This window comes from Onychomys torridus, chromosome 1 (genome assembly GCF_903995425.1).
Source record: "Onychomys torridus chromosome 1, mOncTor1.1, whole genome shotgun sequence".
NCBI lineage: Eukaryota > Metazoa > Chordata > Mammalia > Rodentia > Cricetidae > Onychomys > Onychomys torridus.
Genome location: NC_050443.1, coordinates 178,767,079 through 178,783,145, shown reverse-complemented (window position 1 = coordinate 178,783,145; position 16,067 = coordinate 178,767,079). Strand labels below are relative to the sequence as shown.

Here is a 16,067-nt window from a genome sequence, read left to right as displayed (position 1 = left end):
CCACCTGAATGAAAATCCAATTTTTCTGTTTCATTGAAAACTGGTTTTCAAAAAGAGCATTAGGTCTTTCACCATGTTACCTAAAGTAAATCACCTTGGCTTTCCGCTTTCTTTTCTTGTTTGTTGTGTGTTTGTTTTTGCTTTTTTGTTTTGTTTTGTTAAGATAGGGTCACGAGTAGCCCAGGCTGGCCTTAGTCTATTTGAGGGACTAAGCGGCTTGGTTTTGAACCATTTGGTCTGAACTTGTCATGTTAGGAGAAAGTATCAGACGAGCTCATCCACAGTTGCTCTCTCACTGAGTCCTGCTTCCATTACAAGGAACCCTGAGATCCAACGCTTGCTTTACTTCAGAGCTAGATGGCGACTCACTCACTCAGTCCTCCACCGACTATTAACCCACCTTTCAGTAGCCTAGTAACTAACTGTCCTAAAGGGCGGCAGTGCATTGCTCCACTTTGACAGAAATCTTTTTCATCGCAGTGAACTGGGCAAAGGGAAGTAGGCAATTATCACGAGGAAACACAACTTCTGGTGCTTATCGGATGGTCACGGGTTTTGACCTGACCTCCAGGAAAGCGAAGCCACAAGTGCAGATCCCAGAAGCAGGGGCGAGGCTGGCTGGTATTCAAGGATTTTTTTTTTTCCCCACAGCGCTTTACTCAACTTTTTTGGGCCCGCAGAGCTACTTAGATAAACTGGGGTATGTGGGGTGCGGAGGACAGGCTGTCGGGGATGAGGTGCCTGGGCTCCGGGGGCTAGATGATGGGGACAAGGTGTTGGGGACCCAGTGCCAGGGACAGGGTTGCTGAGGACTGGTGCCAGGTGCTGAGGACAAGGTGCTTGTAACCCAGTGTCACGGACGGGGATGCTGGGGATCGGATGGCTGGGACACAAGGTCCATACGTACCCACGACGGTGAGCAGCATGTTGTCCAGCAGCAGCGCGAGGAACACGATGAACAGAATCAGCTTGCGCGAGCGGCGGCTGTCCCGCAGCCATCGTAGCAAAGCCAGCTCGCCCAGGGCCATGGCTCTGCTGTGCTGCAGGTGCGGGTGCGGTCAGTGGCTGGGACAGCCAGGAGTCCCGCGCCACACAAGCACAAGGAGTCGCGTCCACCAGCGGTGGCCCGGGACGACAGGGAGCTCCCGGTTTCGCTCACGCGTCCGGATAACGTCCCTAGGAGCGCCTCCTGAGCCGTCGGGGACCAGACCTAAGACCCGGAGACGCTGCCCCTCCCAACTGCACCCAAGGTCCCCGCTCAGCCTGAGTCCGGGGATTCCCGGACCCCGCCCACTGCCTTAGAGGATCCCCAAGGGGTCTCTGTCCTCCCCAGCCTCGCGTACCTCCCGGTCGCCTGCGAATGCCTGCTAGGTTCTTGCGCCACACTGCCCTGGCCTCAGTCCGTGCGTACCCCCCGGCTCCAGGTCGCCTTCTCCGCCCCAGCGCCCCAGAGCCCTGCTCAGTTTACCCAGTCCGGCTCTGACGTCACGGACAGCGCTGAGCGGGGGCGGGGGGCTGAGACGCTGGCCTCCGCCCACCCAGAGCCGCCTCTTGTCCCCAGTCTGGACTTCAGTCACGCGCCCACCGTGGCAGACCCTGGGGATCTGTGCAGGAAAGGAGTGGGGAGGGGAGTCAAGAAGGCAGTGGCAGGGGCTCCAGAGGACAGCATCAGGAGCCTAGAATAAGGAGTCAAGAAGGGTCCTGGAGAAAGAGTCAGGGCCAAGGGTGTGCAAGTACTCAGGATTTCTTTTATCCCCAGGAGAGGCCAGAAGGAATTGTGCGCATCTTTGAGCCACCACGTCCATAAAGTTGCCCAAGATGACATGCATGAAGGCTGTGGGATGTGCCCCAGGGTCAGAGTGCAGCTGGGAGGCTAGAGCTCAGGGCTCTTCCCAGATGAGCTAGAAACAAAAGAAAGGAGGACAAAGGGGATGGAGGCATGCGAAGACCCCTAGAGTTAGTGGGACAGCCGGTTTGGGACTCTGTGGCCACCAAAAGCACCTGTGGGTGGGCAGGAATGCCTGGAACTAGGCAAGAGCGAGGCGAAGTGTACATGACACCTTGACAAGGGAGCTTTCTGCCTTCTGTGCTATGCCTGGGTGTGGTTTCCACCGTTAACAGTGGCAGAGCCCCTGAACGACTGACCTGCTCTGCGAGGTATCTTTGGTTAGGGATATACCTGTGGTATACAGTAAGGAAATGCCTCAACACACACACACACACACACACACACACACACACACACACACACACACACACACGGGGGCAGGGTGGCTTCTGAGGCCCTTCTGTGAGGTGTGTTTTTAGCCACTTAGCATCCCTGTTACTTGTCGCGGGCTCTCAGCAGAGGAGTCTGGCCTTGTTTTATTAATGTTCGTCTGTTGTCAGCAGGAGCCTGCTTGGAGCAACCTTGTGATGTGTGGTCCTCCTCACTCACTCCACTTCTCTTTCCTTTGGAGAGAGACCCCCTGCGCTTCCCACAGTTACCCTTCCCCCATGATAAAAGATGTGTGTTTGGGAAAAGTAGGTCAGTGACACGGGTCTGAAAAAAAAATCTCAGAATGTGTGAAACTTAAATATTAAACAGGGAGGGAGATGCAGACACACTCAGGAGGAGAAAGCAGATGGCAGAAAACTAAACTGTGGAAGTATGGAATTTATGGAGCACCCCTGTGTGTTGGCTCTGGAAATTAAGAACTCAAGGGCTCTGACCTGGGCCACAGGGTCAGTGATAGGTGACATGTAAGCACTCTCACTAGATGCTGGGACCCCAATCTGATATTTCCTTGATTATTAAACTGTGGCAGGCTATATAGACTTGCCCCAACTTGTTTCTCCCAGCTCTGAAATGAGGATATCCACTGAACCTCCTGCTTGGTGGTAGTGACAATTAGTGCCATAGATGTCTGAATAGTAGGCCCCAGCACAGTGTGTGGAACAAAGAACCCAGCCATTCATTCAGCCAGTTGAGTGCTGCCAAGACCAGCACTATGGTGGATTCTGGAGAGACATTAATGACCAGAGGAGACCAAGTCTTTCCATTCAGATATTTATGAAGTAACCACTTTATAGTGTGTGTGTGTGTGTGTGTGTGTGTGTGTGTGTGTGTGTGTGTGTAACATGCAAGAAACAATACAAAACTCCAGTCCCACTAACTGGAGGAATGTGGTTCCAGGGAGTATGCTGGACCCACAGGACTCAACCTACACAGGGTTTCAAACTTTTGATATCCCTCAAAATCCCTTTGTTAAGATTTAAAAATGTTTTTTCCATGTATGAGTATTTTGCCTACATGTAAGTATGTACACCACACACACATTTGTGGTACCATAGGTGGCTAGAAGAGAGCATCAGATCTCCTGGAATTATAGTTAGTGATCCATCATGTGGGTCTTGGGAACCAAACCATGTGCTCTTAACTGCTGAGCTCTATCCAAAGTGCCCCAAGAAAATCCTTTAAAAAAATAAAGTTGCTTTACCCATTTTTAAATTGGTATCTAAAATGATCTCTTGAATCACAAATTAAATATTTTGGGATATATTATAAATATTACCATTATATATAAAGAAGGGGTCAGTCACCCAGCTACACAGCTAGACATGGAATAGGAAGGAAAGAAAAGATATACAGAAATAGAGAAAGGTAAAAGCCCAGAGGCAAAAGGTAGATTGGATAATTTAAGAAAAGCTGGCTAGAAACAAGCCGAGCTAATGCCCATCATTTATTATTAAAAAAAAAAAAAAGCTTCCATGTGTATTTATTTGGGAGCCAAGTGGTGGGCCCCAAAGAGTTAAAAAAATAAACAACTATAGGCCCTTAAGGTGCCTTTGTTAGGGTGGCTTATCACAGTGACAAGGGGACTAAGAGAGCATATGCTTTACAGCTTCAATATGTTCTTGCTTCCTTTCCAACAAAATTGTATCCTCCTTTAATTTCTGAAATTTAATTCCTTTGCTCATTACCTCATCTACTATGTGAACTGAAATATATGACTAATGCATTGACTTTTTTTTTCTTATGGTCATAAGGCTCTAAACATCTTAGTTCCCTTCATTGACAAGAAGTAGAGTTATGATGGCAGATCTTTGTTGTAAACCTGGCTAGGCTTAGAGTCACCGGGGAAGCACACTCTGTGTGACTCGGTGTCTAAAGTGTTTCACTACCTGAATATGGATGGCATTGTCATATGGAATGGCATCCTAGCCTGAATAAGAGAAGGCAAGTGAAGTATCAGCGTTCATCTCGCTCTTCTCCCTGCCTATGGAAGCGACGGATACTTCATGTTCTTGCCACCTTGCCTTGCCTATCATGATGGAGTTCATTCTTCTGGAAAGAGAGCCAAAATAAACCTTTTCGTCCTTAAATTCCTTTTGTCAGACATTTTGTCAAACAATGGGAAATGTGACTAACATATCCTCCCACCCACACTGGTTCTTCTCTGTGTTTCTCTGCCTCAGGACCTTTGTACATTCCTTCCCTTTTCTAAGGTCTTTTCCTAGTCACCTTCTAGTTCTCTGATACCAGCCCTAATGTTACCTCTTTGGGAAGCTGTTTTCACAGACACTACTCCATAAAGGTCCCTCTGAGGGAAACACTAACCATACTGCCACTTCCTCTCAAGCACTTCTGCCCATGGTTACTCATCATGATTAACCACCTCTGTCTCTTCAGGTGTGGTGCCAGGGACACCGTTTGCCTTTTCACCACTGATGAGCACAGTCCTTGCTTACTAAGCACCCACAAAGAGGCTGGCTCAGCACCCCACTTCCACCCAACCTCTCTTTACTCTCTCATCTTGTCAGATATCAGAGACTAAGAGGGCACAACAGTCCTGCCAGGGTTGGCTTTTCCATTCCACTTCAAGACTGAGGGATGGTAAAGCACATTGCCAGCTGGGACAGAGCGGTATTTAAATCAGATGTTATTTGAGATCTGCTGACCTGAGTTAGAGCTGCAGAGAGTGACCTAGCTAAGGTATTTTTTCAGTCTATATGAATGAACTTTCATGTGCTACCAATCTTATGTGCCTCAGTTTCTCATCTGTTCCTGCTCAGAACTGACATGGAGAACTAAGCATGATGATCTCCCACCTATGTCCCAGAAAATCCTTGCAAGCTGCCGTGGGAGTGTCCTAGTCACTTTCTCATATTGTGACTGATAAATAAAAAGAAGCAACTTGGGGATGAGATGTTTATGTCAGCTCAGAGTTTGAAGGAATATAGTCCATCATGGCAGTGTCAGCTCTGTGGCGGTGGGAGCTTGTGCTAGCTGCTTGCTTATGTGTGCACAAATCAGAAAGTAGAATTCAGACAGGAAGTGAAGCCAAGCTATGAAACCTCAGCCCCCACCCCACCCCCAGGACTCAGCATATACCAGAAGAGCTGTATCTCCTAAAAATTGCACAACCTCCAAAAGCAAAGCCACCACCTAGAGACCAAGGGTTCACACACAGGAGCCTAGGAGCAGAAGAGCCTCTCATATTCAAGCCACATTTCCACAGGGGACATTTTCTGTGGAAATGGAGAGCTGAGCTAATTTTAGTTTCCATGACAATACATGACAGGGGTCCCTCCTAATGCAAATCTTCCCTTGCAGGGGTTTTAGCTGTCAGTGACCAACTTTGGTATGAAAAGGTTCAATGGAAAGTTCCATAAATAAGCAACTCATACGTTTTCAATTGTCCACCATTTTGAGCAGTTTGATGAAGTCTTATGCTAAGTTACCCCATCTAGCCAGAGGCATGAGTCATCCCTTTATCCAGCATGTTTATGTATGCACACTGTCCACCTGATGGTCAGTCACCTAATAGACATCTCAGTCGTCAGATGGGCAGAGGTAGCCTTGTAGTGTGTGTTCAATGGCCCCAGGGTCCAAGAGCAGAGGTGTCATGGATTTCAATACAACACAGAGACACCACCGGGCCTTCCCAGTGACAGCATCTCCTTCTATATAAGAAGGATGTGCATCTGCAATAAGATATTTTTAGATTATGTATGATGAGTATTTGTCTTGATGTTTCTATTTTGTCATGAGTTAATGTTGTTAATATCTTACTATGCTTAATTTATAAAATTGAACTTTATCAGAGGCACACATAGACAGGAAAAGACAGTAAATAGAACATTATTTTTCTATTAGTTTCTTTTCTTATCACTGTACTGACAGCTTATGGAGGAAGAATTATTTTGATTCACAACTTGAGGGGAAGGCATGGATTTGGGGATGTAAGCTCTGCAGTAAGAGGGAACTCTTGGGGATGAAATGGGGTACTCACGAAGAAGCACCATGGAACTAGGAGAAACCACACACCTCTGCTGGCAGTTTAGAAAATCTTGAGTATGGAGGGAAGAGTAAAGAGCACATTCTAACATATGAAGGAGAGAGGTCCAGTGGGTGCCTCCCCAAAGTCTCCAGGCAGGCATCTGTAAAGCATGCAAGACACCACTGAACAGTTGATCAAGTACAGAGGGACCTACCTTTGTGGAGGAAGGGCAGCAAGATGGGCACATGGAGTGAGGTTTGAAAGTGGAGAGGAGTAGACAGAAGAGGCAGGCCTTGGTCACAGTGGGCTTGGAACTGAGGCAGGTGGTCCATTCAGCTGTCTGTCTGTGAAGACAGCCCCACAATGCTTCCACCAAAACAGCTGTTGACCCTGGATACCCAGTAAGGGCATTATGTGCAGAGTGGGCAGTGCTAAGCACAGGCCACACAGGAAAAATCTCCAAGGGGTGGGCAGGCCTTGCTGGGTCAAGTCAGATTAATGGGAATGATAGCAAACAAAACAGACCCTCAGAGAAGAAGGCCAGTATCTGGCCAAAGGCAAAAGACTCTTGGGTAGAGTTTGTTCTTTGTTTCTGTTATAAACATTTACATATTTAAAAGTGAAATTCTGAAATTATCTGGGAAGTTCTACACTATGTAGCTGTTTGAACAGATGAACTACAACTGAAGAATGCTATAGGCTGGCAGGTGGTCATGTTTCTCTTGCATGTAAATGTGTGGGTATAAGTTTGTGTGTGAGTATGAGTGCATGTAAGTGTGGGTACATGTGTGGGTGCATGTGCAAGTATGGGTGCATATATGGGTGCATGTGTGGGTATGGGTACCCATGTGGGTATGGGTACATGTGTAGTGCATTTGAGGAGACAGGAAAACAACCTAAGGTTTCAGCCAGTCTTCAGGGACCTTCTACCCTTCATTTGGAACAGAGTGTTTCACCAGCCTGGAGCTCCCATCTCACATGCACACATTACAGGTGTGAGCCATTGTGCCCGGCTTGTTATGCAGGTTCTGAAGACCCAAATTCAGGCACTCACACCTGGTAAATACTTCCCTGAACACACATCAGGCTCCCTTGTACAATTTGGCTGTGCTAGTTGCTCTAGGGCTTGTAGTCTCCAGCCTCAGCACTTCTCCATGCACTCATAGTTCATGAGAGACCATCTCACACGAGTACAGAAACCACCTGGGCCCGGGAAGAAGCCAAACTGTCTTGGAGAACAAAGGACACTAGAGAGAGAAGAAATGTATGGGAAAGGAGAGAGTAGTGCCTTATGGGAGCATGTGATCAAGGGACATTGTATCCTTGTGTGAAAATAACTTATGTAACAACTCACTAGTATAATGAAACAACAGTACAACAATAAAACATATTTTTAAATGATTTCAACACTATGCCATCTCTAGGAGACTTTTTTTTTTAAAATAATTGCCTTATATTCTATTTATTTCAGGGAGTGGTTACTGTGCCACAAAGCATATGTGGAGATCAGAGAACAGCTTCCAGGAGTTGGTTCTCAACAAAGACAATATCCGAACAAAAGATCTACAGTTGTAGATGGAAATGGCGTCAGCTTCCTTGGCTTGGAGGAGTTTATTTTCTCCAAATGGTAGCCAACTTCACTTTTCTTCAAGGCACCAGAAGGTCTCGGCCATTCTCAGTCCCATTTAGCTAGAATGTGTTTTGTTTTATGACACCAACGGAAATAAAGAGACTACAACTTTAAAGAGTGTATTTCTTATCCTTCCACTTTTCTGAGGCCTTTACACCAGGAAAGAAATCTTGTGTATAAAATGTAACCAAATCAATTGTTCTGACTTTAAGAGGAACAAGCAAAGCAAATGTCAATTTGCTTGAAGGATGCCTCACGGATGGCCAATGAAATTAAGCCACAGGTGCTGTAACATAATAATCCAATCACCCGTTTGGTGCAGCATTATCTGCAAACTCGGGTCTCTAGGTTTGATGACTTTAACAGCATCACTAACCTGTCTGAGGCTATTTGCTGGAATTGAGTTCTGCAAGGAGCCACAGAACATCACTTGGGCTGTTGGCTCCCTCCTCCACCCTCTCAGAAGCTGTCAGAGTCACCCCGTGTCTGCCACAACAGCCACCCAGGCTTTCTGCATGTATCTCCTTACCCAGTCAAAAGAGCATCATGACCTCTGGTAGCTAAGCCACTTGTCTAAACTCTTTCAGTGGCTTCACTTGGGACAATGTCAGAATTCCAGGCCTCACTGCCGTCCATCCTAATCTACCGCCTGTCACTGTCTCAACTCTAAGATCAGCTCTTTGGGCTCTCACATGGCTTCGGGGGTCTCTACAAACCCCAACATGCTAGCAGGAGGAGCTCAGGCTTGCCAGCCCCCCCCCCCACCCCCGACTCTGCCTTTGGCTTGCAGGCTCTTGTTCTCCTCTGCTTTCTGTGTTCTCACTTCCAGGCTTCTATCTATCCCTGCATCCTGCTCCTCTGGCCACCCCAGAACCCTGTTTCACACCATTGTGACTTTCTGTGGTGTCTGTCTTGTTTCCTCCTTGCCAAAATGATCCACCCTTATCATTTTTGTCTTAGATTAAAATACAGATGCATTGAAATAAAACAATGGACACATATGACCATTTATGCATATGACCTGGGTTGTGCTGACCACCCCCTAAACTTCTAAAGTGACTGCTAATGTTTGGTTCCTGCACCCCTTCCCTCACCTTGGTAAGGGCATGGCCTTCTCTGTTCTGTTCACAGCTTTGTTCCCAGAGCCTTAGGCTACCATGAACAGAATAAGAGTTCTAAATGTCACTAATGACTCAAGTTCCCTGGTCACTTAGGCAAGGCATTTGCCATTTGAAGATGACTCACTGGATCACTGGCCCCATGGACCCTTGCCATGTCCACTCCAGCTCCCTCTCCATGTGTCTAGGACTCACCCAACCGGGAGTAACCATCTCCTTCCTTCTGCTTTCAACCCTCACCCCTCTTGCTTTTGTCTGGCCTTAGAAAACGTCACCTACCCTGCTGCTACAGACCACAAGTGCCCTCAGTGACTGAGGCCCCACGAGTTGCCAACTGTGTTTGCTAAAGCCTTGCACAGTGGAATAGCCAGCATGCCTCCTTTCTGCAGATCCCAGCATTCTTGCCCTGGTTACCCCGTTCTTTGTGACTCTGGGTCAGGGACGAGCTGACTGCCTCCAAGAACGTCTTCCTGCCCTCTGTCAGAGGAGCACTGCCTGAGGCAAGTCCTGGGTGCCATCTCCTGTTCATAGCTTCCTTGTCCAAGCAAAGGGTCACAGCTGCCACTCTGGTGTCCGCCATGTTGAATGGCCCCTCCTTTCCCTGCATCTGGTCACCTCCTCCTGTACCACTGGTCTCCTACCCAGCTGCCATCTCTAATAACAACAGAGATACAGTCCCTCTGCAGGAACCCTGCTTTTCTGCAATGAATGCCAGTTCGAACCTGATATGACTCCCTAATACCTCATGTAAGTTCTTCCAGCTGGCTTTCAGTGTTACCTGTGATGTACCCACTCCTAATACCTAACCTTGGCTCTACCAGACCGGACTCTTGATGCCCAGAAACCATCATCGTTCCTGCCATTTTCCTCTCCCCTCTCCCTTTACAAATCCTATTCCTAACAATAGAGCCCAACTCAGCCACAAAAGTCAAACCAGATAACACATCTCTGCCTGGGCGGGTTGCACTAAAGCATCAGGCAGCCAGCACTGCTCACCAGGGCCATCTGGACACACTTTTGCCTATCTTTCCCAATCCCCAACAGACCAGCCTTGTTCCCTGAAGGCAGAGGAAATGGTGCCTACCTGCTGAGACTCTCCTGGGACTTCAGGCTGTGCTGCCCACAGAACAGACACATATATCCATAGACAGACTCATCGTGGGACAGTCTGGGAAGCCCCCAGGACAGTGCAAGCTTGCCCACAGATGTGGCACACCTGCACAGGCCAGAACAGAGCAACTTGCCCCTGTGGCCAAGAAAGCCTTGAAATAACAAGAGGGCAAGCTTGAGTTGCACCAGAAATAAAAATAACATGTTAGACTTCAATGACTTAGTAAAAAGCTGTAAAATAATTCATCATTTTTGTATCACTCATTCTTAATAGAGTTGAGTTAAGCAAAATATTATTAAAACTAATTTCACCAGTTTCCTTTTGCTGTTTTCCCCACAGTGCTCAGACATGAACTCAATATCTTGCCCATGTTAGGTAAATGCTCTACAACTGAACTACATGCTCTGCTCTTTTTTTATTTTTTTAAATGTGGTTTCTAGAAAGTTCTACATGGCTTGTGTTTGTAATTCACATTATACTTCCATTACAAAGTTATAAGGTCTCATGACTATTTTTGACCCCAAAAATGCAGACCCAGAAAGGAAGAGTACAGTGTCCTGGTTAATATGGGTCAGTGTGAGGCAGTGTGAGGCAGTGTGACCCAGTGTGAGCCAGTGCTCTGCCTCTTGGACCCTGGTGGCTTGACAGCGTCCAAGGTCCAACACTAGTGGTACCTTTAGGAAGGTCCAGCAGGTGGGTGCCAACTGGTGGTCCTGAGCTGCAGAAGTCTCTGAGGGAGGGATCTCAGCCTCAGGTCACTCCTGGGCAGAGTCCCTTCTCAGAGCTGTCTTTACCCACTTGTGATGCTGTCTGCACACCCAGACATCTGCAGGGCAGGAGATGGTCACAGACGATCAATAGTCCGGCAGGGCAGGCTGCACGACCCAAACCCAATTATGTTGTTCAGAAACTTGTCTGTAACTAAACGGCATCTGAGAAATCACTGTCACCATCTCTAAAGGGGAGAGAAAGCCGGTCATTATGTCCAATTGGATTTATATTGACTGTCGTCTGTTGTTTGGACACAGCAGGGCCATACAGGCATACGTGCACACAGATATGAACACAACTCTCATTTGCTGGGACATTTAGGGGATAGTTCCAGGTCACCCTCTTCACATATGTGACTAGATTCTGTAATAAACAGGTTGGCTTCCTGTTTTTCATCTTGTACTTTTTTTTGTTTCAAGACAGAATCTTGCTACATAGCCCTAAGTGGCCCGCACTCCTTGTATACAGCCTAGGGTGGCCTGGCACTTGTAGCCCACACAGGCCTTGAACTCTTGACAATCTGCTTCCTTCTGCCTCTCAACACTAGGATTACAAATATGTGCTATCTCTGGTTTCATCTTGAACTAGATTTCACAGCCCCAGATCCTCACAAAAGTGCATCTCTAAAGGAGAGCAGGAGACCCACCATCTCCTCTGACTCCAGGCTCTCAGCAAAACCCCCAGATGAGAGAAGGCACTTGGGTATGAGAAATCACTTGGTAATCCCTGAAGATGTCAGTACATCAGACATGAGACTTCCAAACTTCAGTGGGGCAGCCTGGGAGCTTCCCAGCCATCTGTGTGGGAGCTTCCCAGCCCATGGTGGCCACCTGCACTCAGGACATGAGGGACCGGAAACTAGAGTGAGCCCAGAGCTCACAGGACAGCACACCACAAATGACCCACTTCCATCTAACATAACCACTTCATTCAAAAGACTCACAGGCCACTACAAAACACAGACAGGTGAGTCTGGAGGGACACCACCAGCTCATAGTGTGTCAATAGATATGGGAAGATAAAGACTCCTACTTCCCAAAAGTCATTTTAAAGGTTTAACTGCAACAGATTCATATGGAACTTTTCATATTTTTACTGTGAGGTAGATTGCACATAGTGAAGACAGCAAATACATCTTTACCATGTGAAGAATAACTATGCTGTAAGTGCCAGTGTGGCCCCTACCCAATTCAAGGTACAACTTGCAGCAGAAGCCTCCTAGGGCCCTGAGGACATTCCCCCCCATCACAGTCACTTCTGTCTTATACGCAAGTTGTTGAATTTTGGTAATGCCATCCTTTGTGGCAAACCATAACAATAATTAAAATTTTATTTTTTGTGCGCTTTTTCCACTACAAAAAAAAAAATAGATGTTGATTGTAAGTGTTTCATTCTCATGGAACTGGGCAGGGGGTGTGCCTTTGTGATAGAACACTTGCTTTCGATTGATGAGGACCTGGCTTCTATCCTAAGAACCACAAAATTAATGAATTGTAATTGTTTGGGCCAGCAAAATGGCTCAGTAGGTAAAAGCGCTGCTCTGCAGGCCTGCACACCTGACTTCAGTTTCCTGGAACGCAGTGGAAGAAAAGAACTCACTCCTAAAGTTATTCTCCAGCCTCTACCTGTGTGCTGTGGCTCCTCCACACACATGTGCACACATACACACCGTGCAATATCAACAATTTAATTTTGCTTTCAGGGATTTGAAGCAATGTATTAGTCTCATTAATTTACTTTGTTCTCTTATAGACATTGCCACTACTTGGCCCTCAAAGATAATGCCACAGAAGCAAGCCCTGTGGCCCTGTGACCCTATCTGTGCCCTCCAAGAATCAAGCATTAGTGAACAAGTAGGAGTCGTTATGGTTGCATCAAAGAGCAGAAGGCTGCCATAGTGGATAGAGCCTACTCCAAAGGCCAGATTCTCTGAATCCCAGAACCGTGGTTGGCAAGGCTGGGGGAGGGACTGACCAGTGACCAGAGTCACTCCTGTCTATTAGCTACATGACTAGTAGATAGTCACCTCTCTTCACCCCTTAAGTCTCAGGGTTTTGTCCTCTAAAAGGAGGCGATGGTGCTGGGGATGTAGCTCAGTGGCTAAGGAGCAGGCTGAGCATGCCAGTGGCCCTGGTTCAATACACAGCACCCTCTATAGGTCTGTAATCTCAGGCACTTTAGAGGTGGAAGCTGGAGGATCAGGATTCTTCAGTGTCATCCTCAGCCTCAACCAGTTCCAGGACCACCTGGACTACATTAGATTCTGTCTCAAAACAACAAAAGAAAGTGTAGCTGTGACCCTGTCACAGTTGCCCAATGTACAGCAAGGTCCTGGGGCCTCTGGCTGGAAAGCAGTCCCCACTCTGGCTATGCCTGGTCAGCTATCCATGGCTTCAGAGTCCTGCTCAACTCAGCCTTGAAGGTTCTAGAACAGTGGTTCTCAGCCTGTGGGGGTCATCTAAGACCACTGAAAAATACAGATATTTACATTACAATTCTTAACAAAATTACAGTTATGAAGTAGCAATGGCTTTATGGTTGGGGGTCATCACAACATGAGGAACTGTATTAAAGGGCTGCAGCACTAGGAAGGTGGAGAACCAGTGCCCTAGAGGAACACTGGAACTTAGCAGAAAGTCAGTCTGTTCTGAATGGGCTCTCCTCAAAGGTGTCCTCACCAAGGTTTCTCTCCCTAGGCATAGAACAGGTCCTTCCAACCCCAATCCTGACTCAGCTTTCAGACATAGAGCAGGTCCTTCCTACCCCAACCCTGGTTCAGCTTTCAGCCCAGTCACAGAGGTGCACCTAGTTTTTGGAGACATTTCTGTGTCCCATGATCAGGCTCATAATTGAGACCTAGCTTGTGCTGTCTAAATCGACTAATTAGAATTTACCAAGCACATACTATGTGCTAGGAGTTGTGCCAGCTTAGGAAGACACAGCTGTGAGTGGATCAGTCACACTGCCCTATGGAGGGGACAGGCATCAGACCTGGCCACTAAACAAAGTACAATTAGAACTGGGGCTGGGGAAGTCTGACATTTAAGTCTACAGAGTTATGTGGTACTTAGAGAGCAACAGAGACACTGGGGTTTGAGACACTGATACCCACTACCCCTTATGTGAGGACAGGGAGGGAGGGAACAGAGAGCTTGAGTTTTGAGCGCTGTAGTGCTGACTGGTGCCCTCAGACAGTGGGCCACCATAAGCCAGGGTCACTGGCGCCTGCCTGACATGCCTTTCCAGCTCTGTCATCACCACAAGTGGGGATCCTGTGGTGACTGCTTGCCTCTGAGACTGGGGTGTCTGAGTGCTGACTGTAGTGCACAAAGGTGAGGAGGAAGGGCCTCGATTTGCTGGAGCCACCACCCAGAGAGCCGGAGGAAAAGATCTTACAGCCATGTTCGGAACCTCGGATCCAGGCTGTTTCCAGTCAGACTGTGGGCTGAGTGTTCGGGAAAAGAAGGATGTTTACCTCAAATAAACAAACGTGAGAAGATTAGATTAAGCCGGAAGGGGAAAGTGACAGCTTGAACCCAGGGGGTCCTGACTGCACAGAGGCTGGGAAGGGGTGCCCCCTGCGCACGTGTACACACACACACACACACACACACACACACACACACACACACACACTTTTTACAAACTAAGATGTTACAGAGAAGCTGAACATACAAAACAGAGCAAAGCAAAACAGGGATAGGAAAGAAAGCCCTTCACATATAAAAAATCCCATGGGCCACTGCAACAGCCTGATACTGGTGTCCTAGTCAGGGTTAGTATTGCTGTGATGAAACACCATGACCAAAAGCAAGTTGGTGAGGAAAGGTTTTATTCAGCTCACACTTCTAGGTAACAGTTGGTCACTGAGGGAAGTCAGGGCAGGAACTCAAGCAGGGCAGGAACCTGGAGGCAGGAGTTAATGCAGAGGCCATGGAGGAGTGCTGTTTACTGGCTTGCTCCCCATGGCTTGTTCAGCCTGCTTTCTCATAGAACCCAGGGCTACCAGCCCAGGGATGACACCACCCACAATGGGCTGGGTCCTCCACATTGATCACTAACTGAGAAAATACCCTACAGGCTTGCCTGCAGCCTGATATTATGTGAGCATCCTCTCAGTTGAGGTTCTGTCCTTTAGATGTCTATAGATTGTGCCAAGATGACATAAAACTACCCAGCACACTGGGTAAACTGAGACATAGAGATGCAGTCCTGACCGTAAATCCTCAGTTGTCCTAGTATGTAATAACTGTTTAATAAATCTGTGTTGGCTCAATGATGTACCAAGGATGCTGTTTATTTCACTCTGTCCTCTATGTTTTTCTACAAATACTTTTTGAAGAAACCAACCTAGGCTTAAACCTCAGAGAGACTCCGTAAAGGCCTATAGTTTGAATTTATAGCACTTAAAAGGATAAGGATTTTATTCTGTAATCTAAATTGCAAGGCTCACAGCGAGGCAGTCGGAGGACGAGGAGGAGAAGCCACAATTAGCATCCAAGACAGACGTTCTGCACTCAAATCAGCTCCCAGGTTCTCATTGACTAGAGGTGAGCATCCATCACCAAGGCAACAACCGAGCTACTCAGGCTACCCCACACTCAGTGTGCCTGCTGCTGCCTGCCTCGTTGGATGCCAGATCCCAGAGAGCTGGTTGGAGACATAAGGGTCTCAGTGGGCCCAGCATCATTCCAAAGTCGAGGCGCATATCTCAAGGGTTCTGCTTCCTTAGGGAAAGAGGAGTCTGTGTCACCGCTGTGAAAGGCTGTCTCTCACCTGCACAAGCATAAGAATGGGTCCTATAGGCCGAACACCCCAAGCTCGCCCCTTTAGGACTGTATTACAGGGCCTGGCACACGGCACAGATGAGCTACGAGCCTTGAGTCCTGAGTGAGTGAATGCCACCAGACTAACCCAGAGCTTTTGAAATGGATAGATGCCGGCTGTACTTAAAACCAGCTGCTTGGGACTTTGAGGACAGAAACTGAAGCCAGAGCGCAGAAGCCGCTGGCAAGCTAGAGTTGCATTCAGATGGGAGATGAGAGGAATGCAGGGTTGGGAGGCGTTATTGGGGGTGCTGAGGATGGAGTCTAGAATGCCAGTGGGAATCAGGGATGTAGGTGGCTCTGTATCCTGTTCCCACGTCATGAGGGTGCACTGGGGAGCAGAGGTTC

At 47.7% G+C, this 16,067-nt stretch overlaps 1 protein-coding gene across 3 annotated transcripts in view; it reads right to left on the bottom strand.

Moving 5' to 3' along the window:
* Slc18a2 (solute carrier family 18 member A2) overlaps positions 1-1,469 on the bottom strand; it is a 34,199-nt gene extending 32,730 nt beyond the window's left edge. The window contains exons 1-2 of one of the 3 annotated variants that reach the window (XM_036174050.1): positions 1,344-1,469; positions 908-1,040 (exon numbers count right to left, since the gene is read on the bottom strand). In XM_036174050.1, coding sequence (XP_036029943.1) covers positions 908-1,028 — 121 coding nt within the window. In that variant the 5' untranslated portion in view covers positions 1,029-1,040; positions 1,344-1,469. Of the gene's footprint in view, positions 1-907; positions 1,213-1,343 lie in introns of those variants that run through there. The other 2 variants (XM_036174065.1, XM_036174057.1) reach the window with 2 other exon arrangements.
* Positions 1,470-16,067: the final 14,598 nt, after the last annotated feature.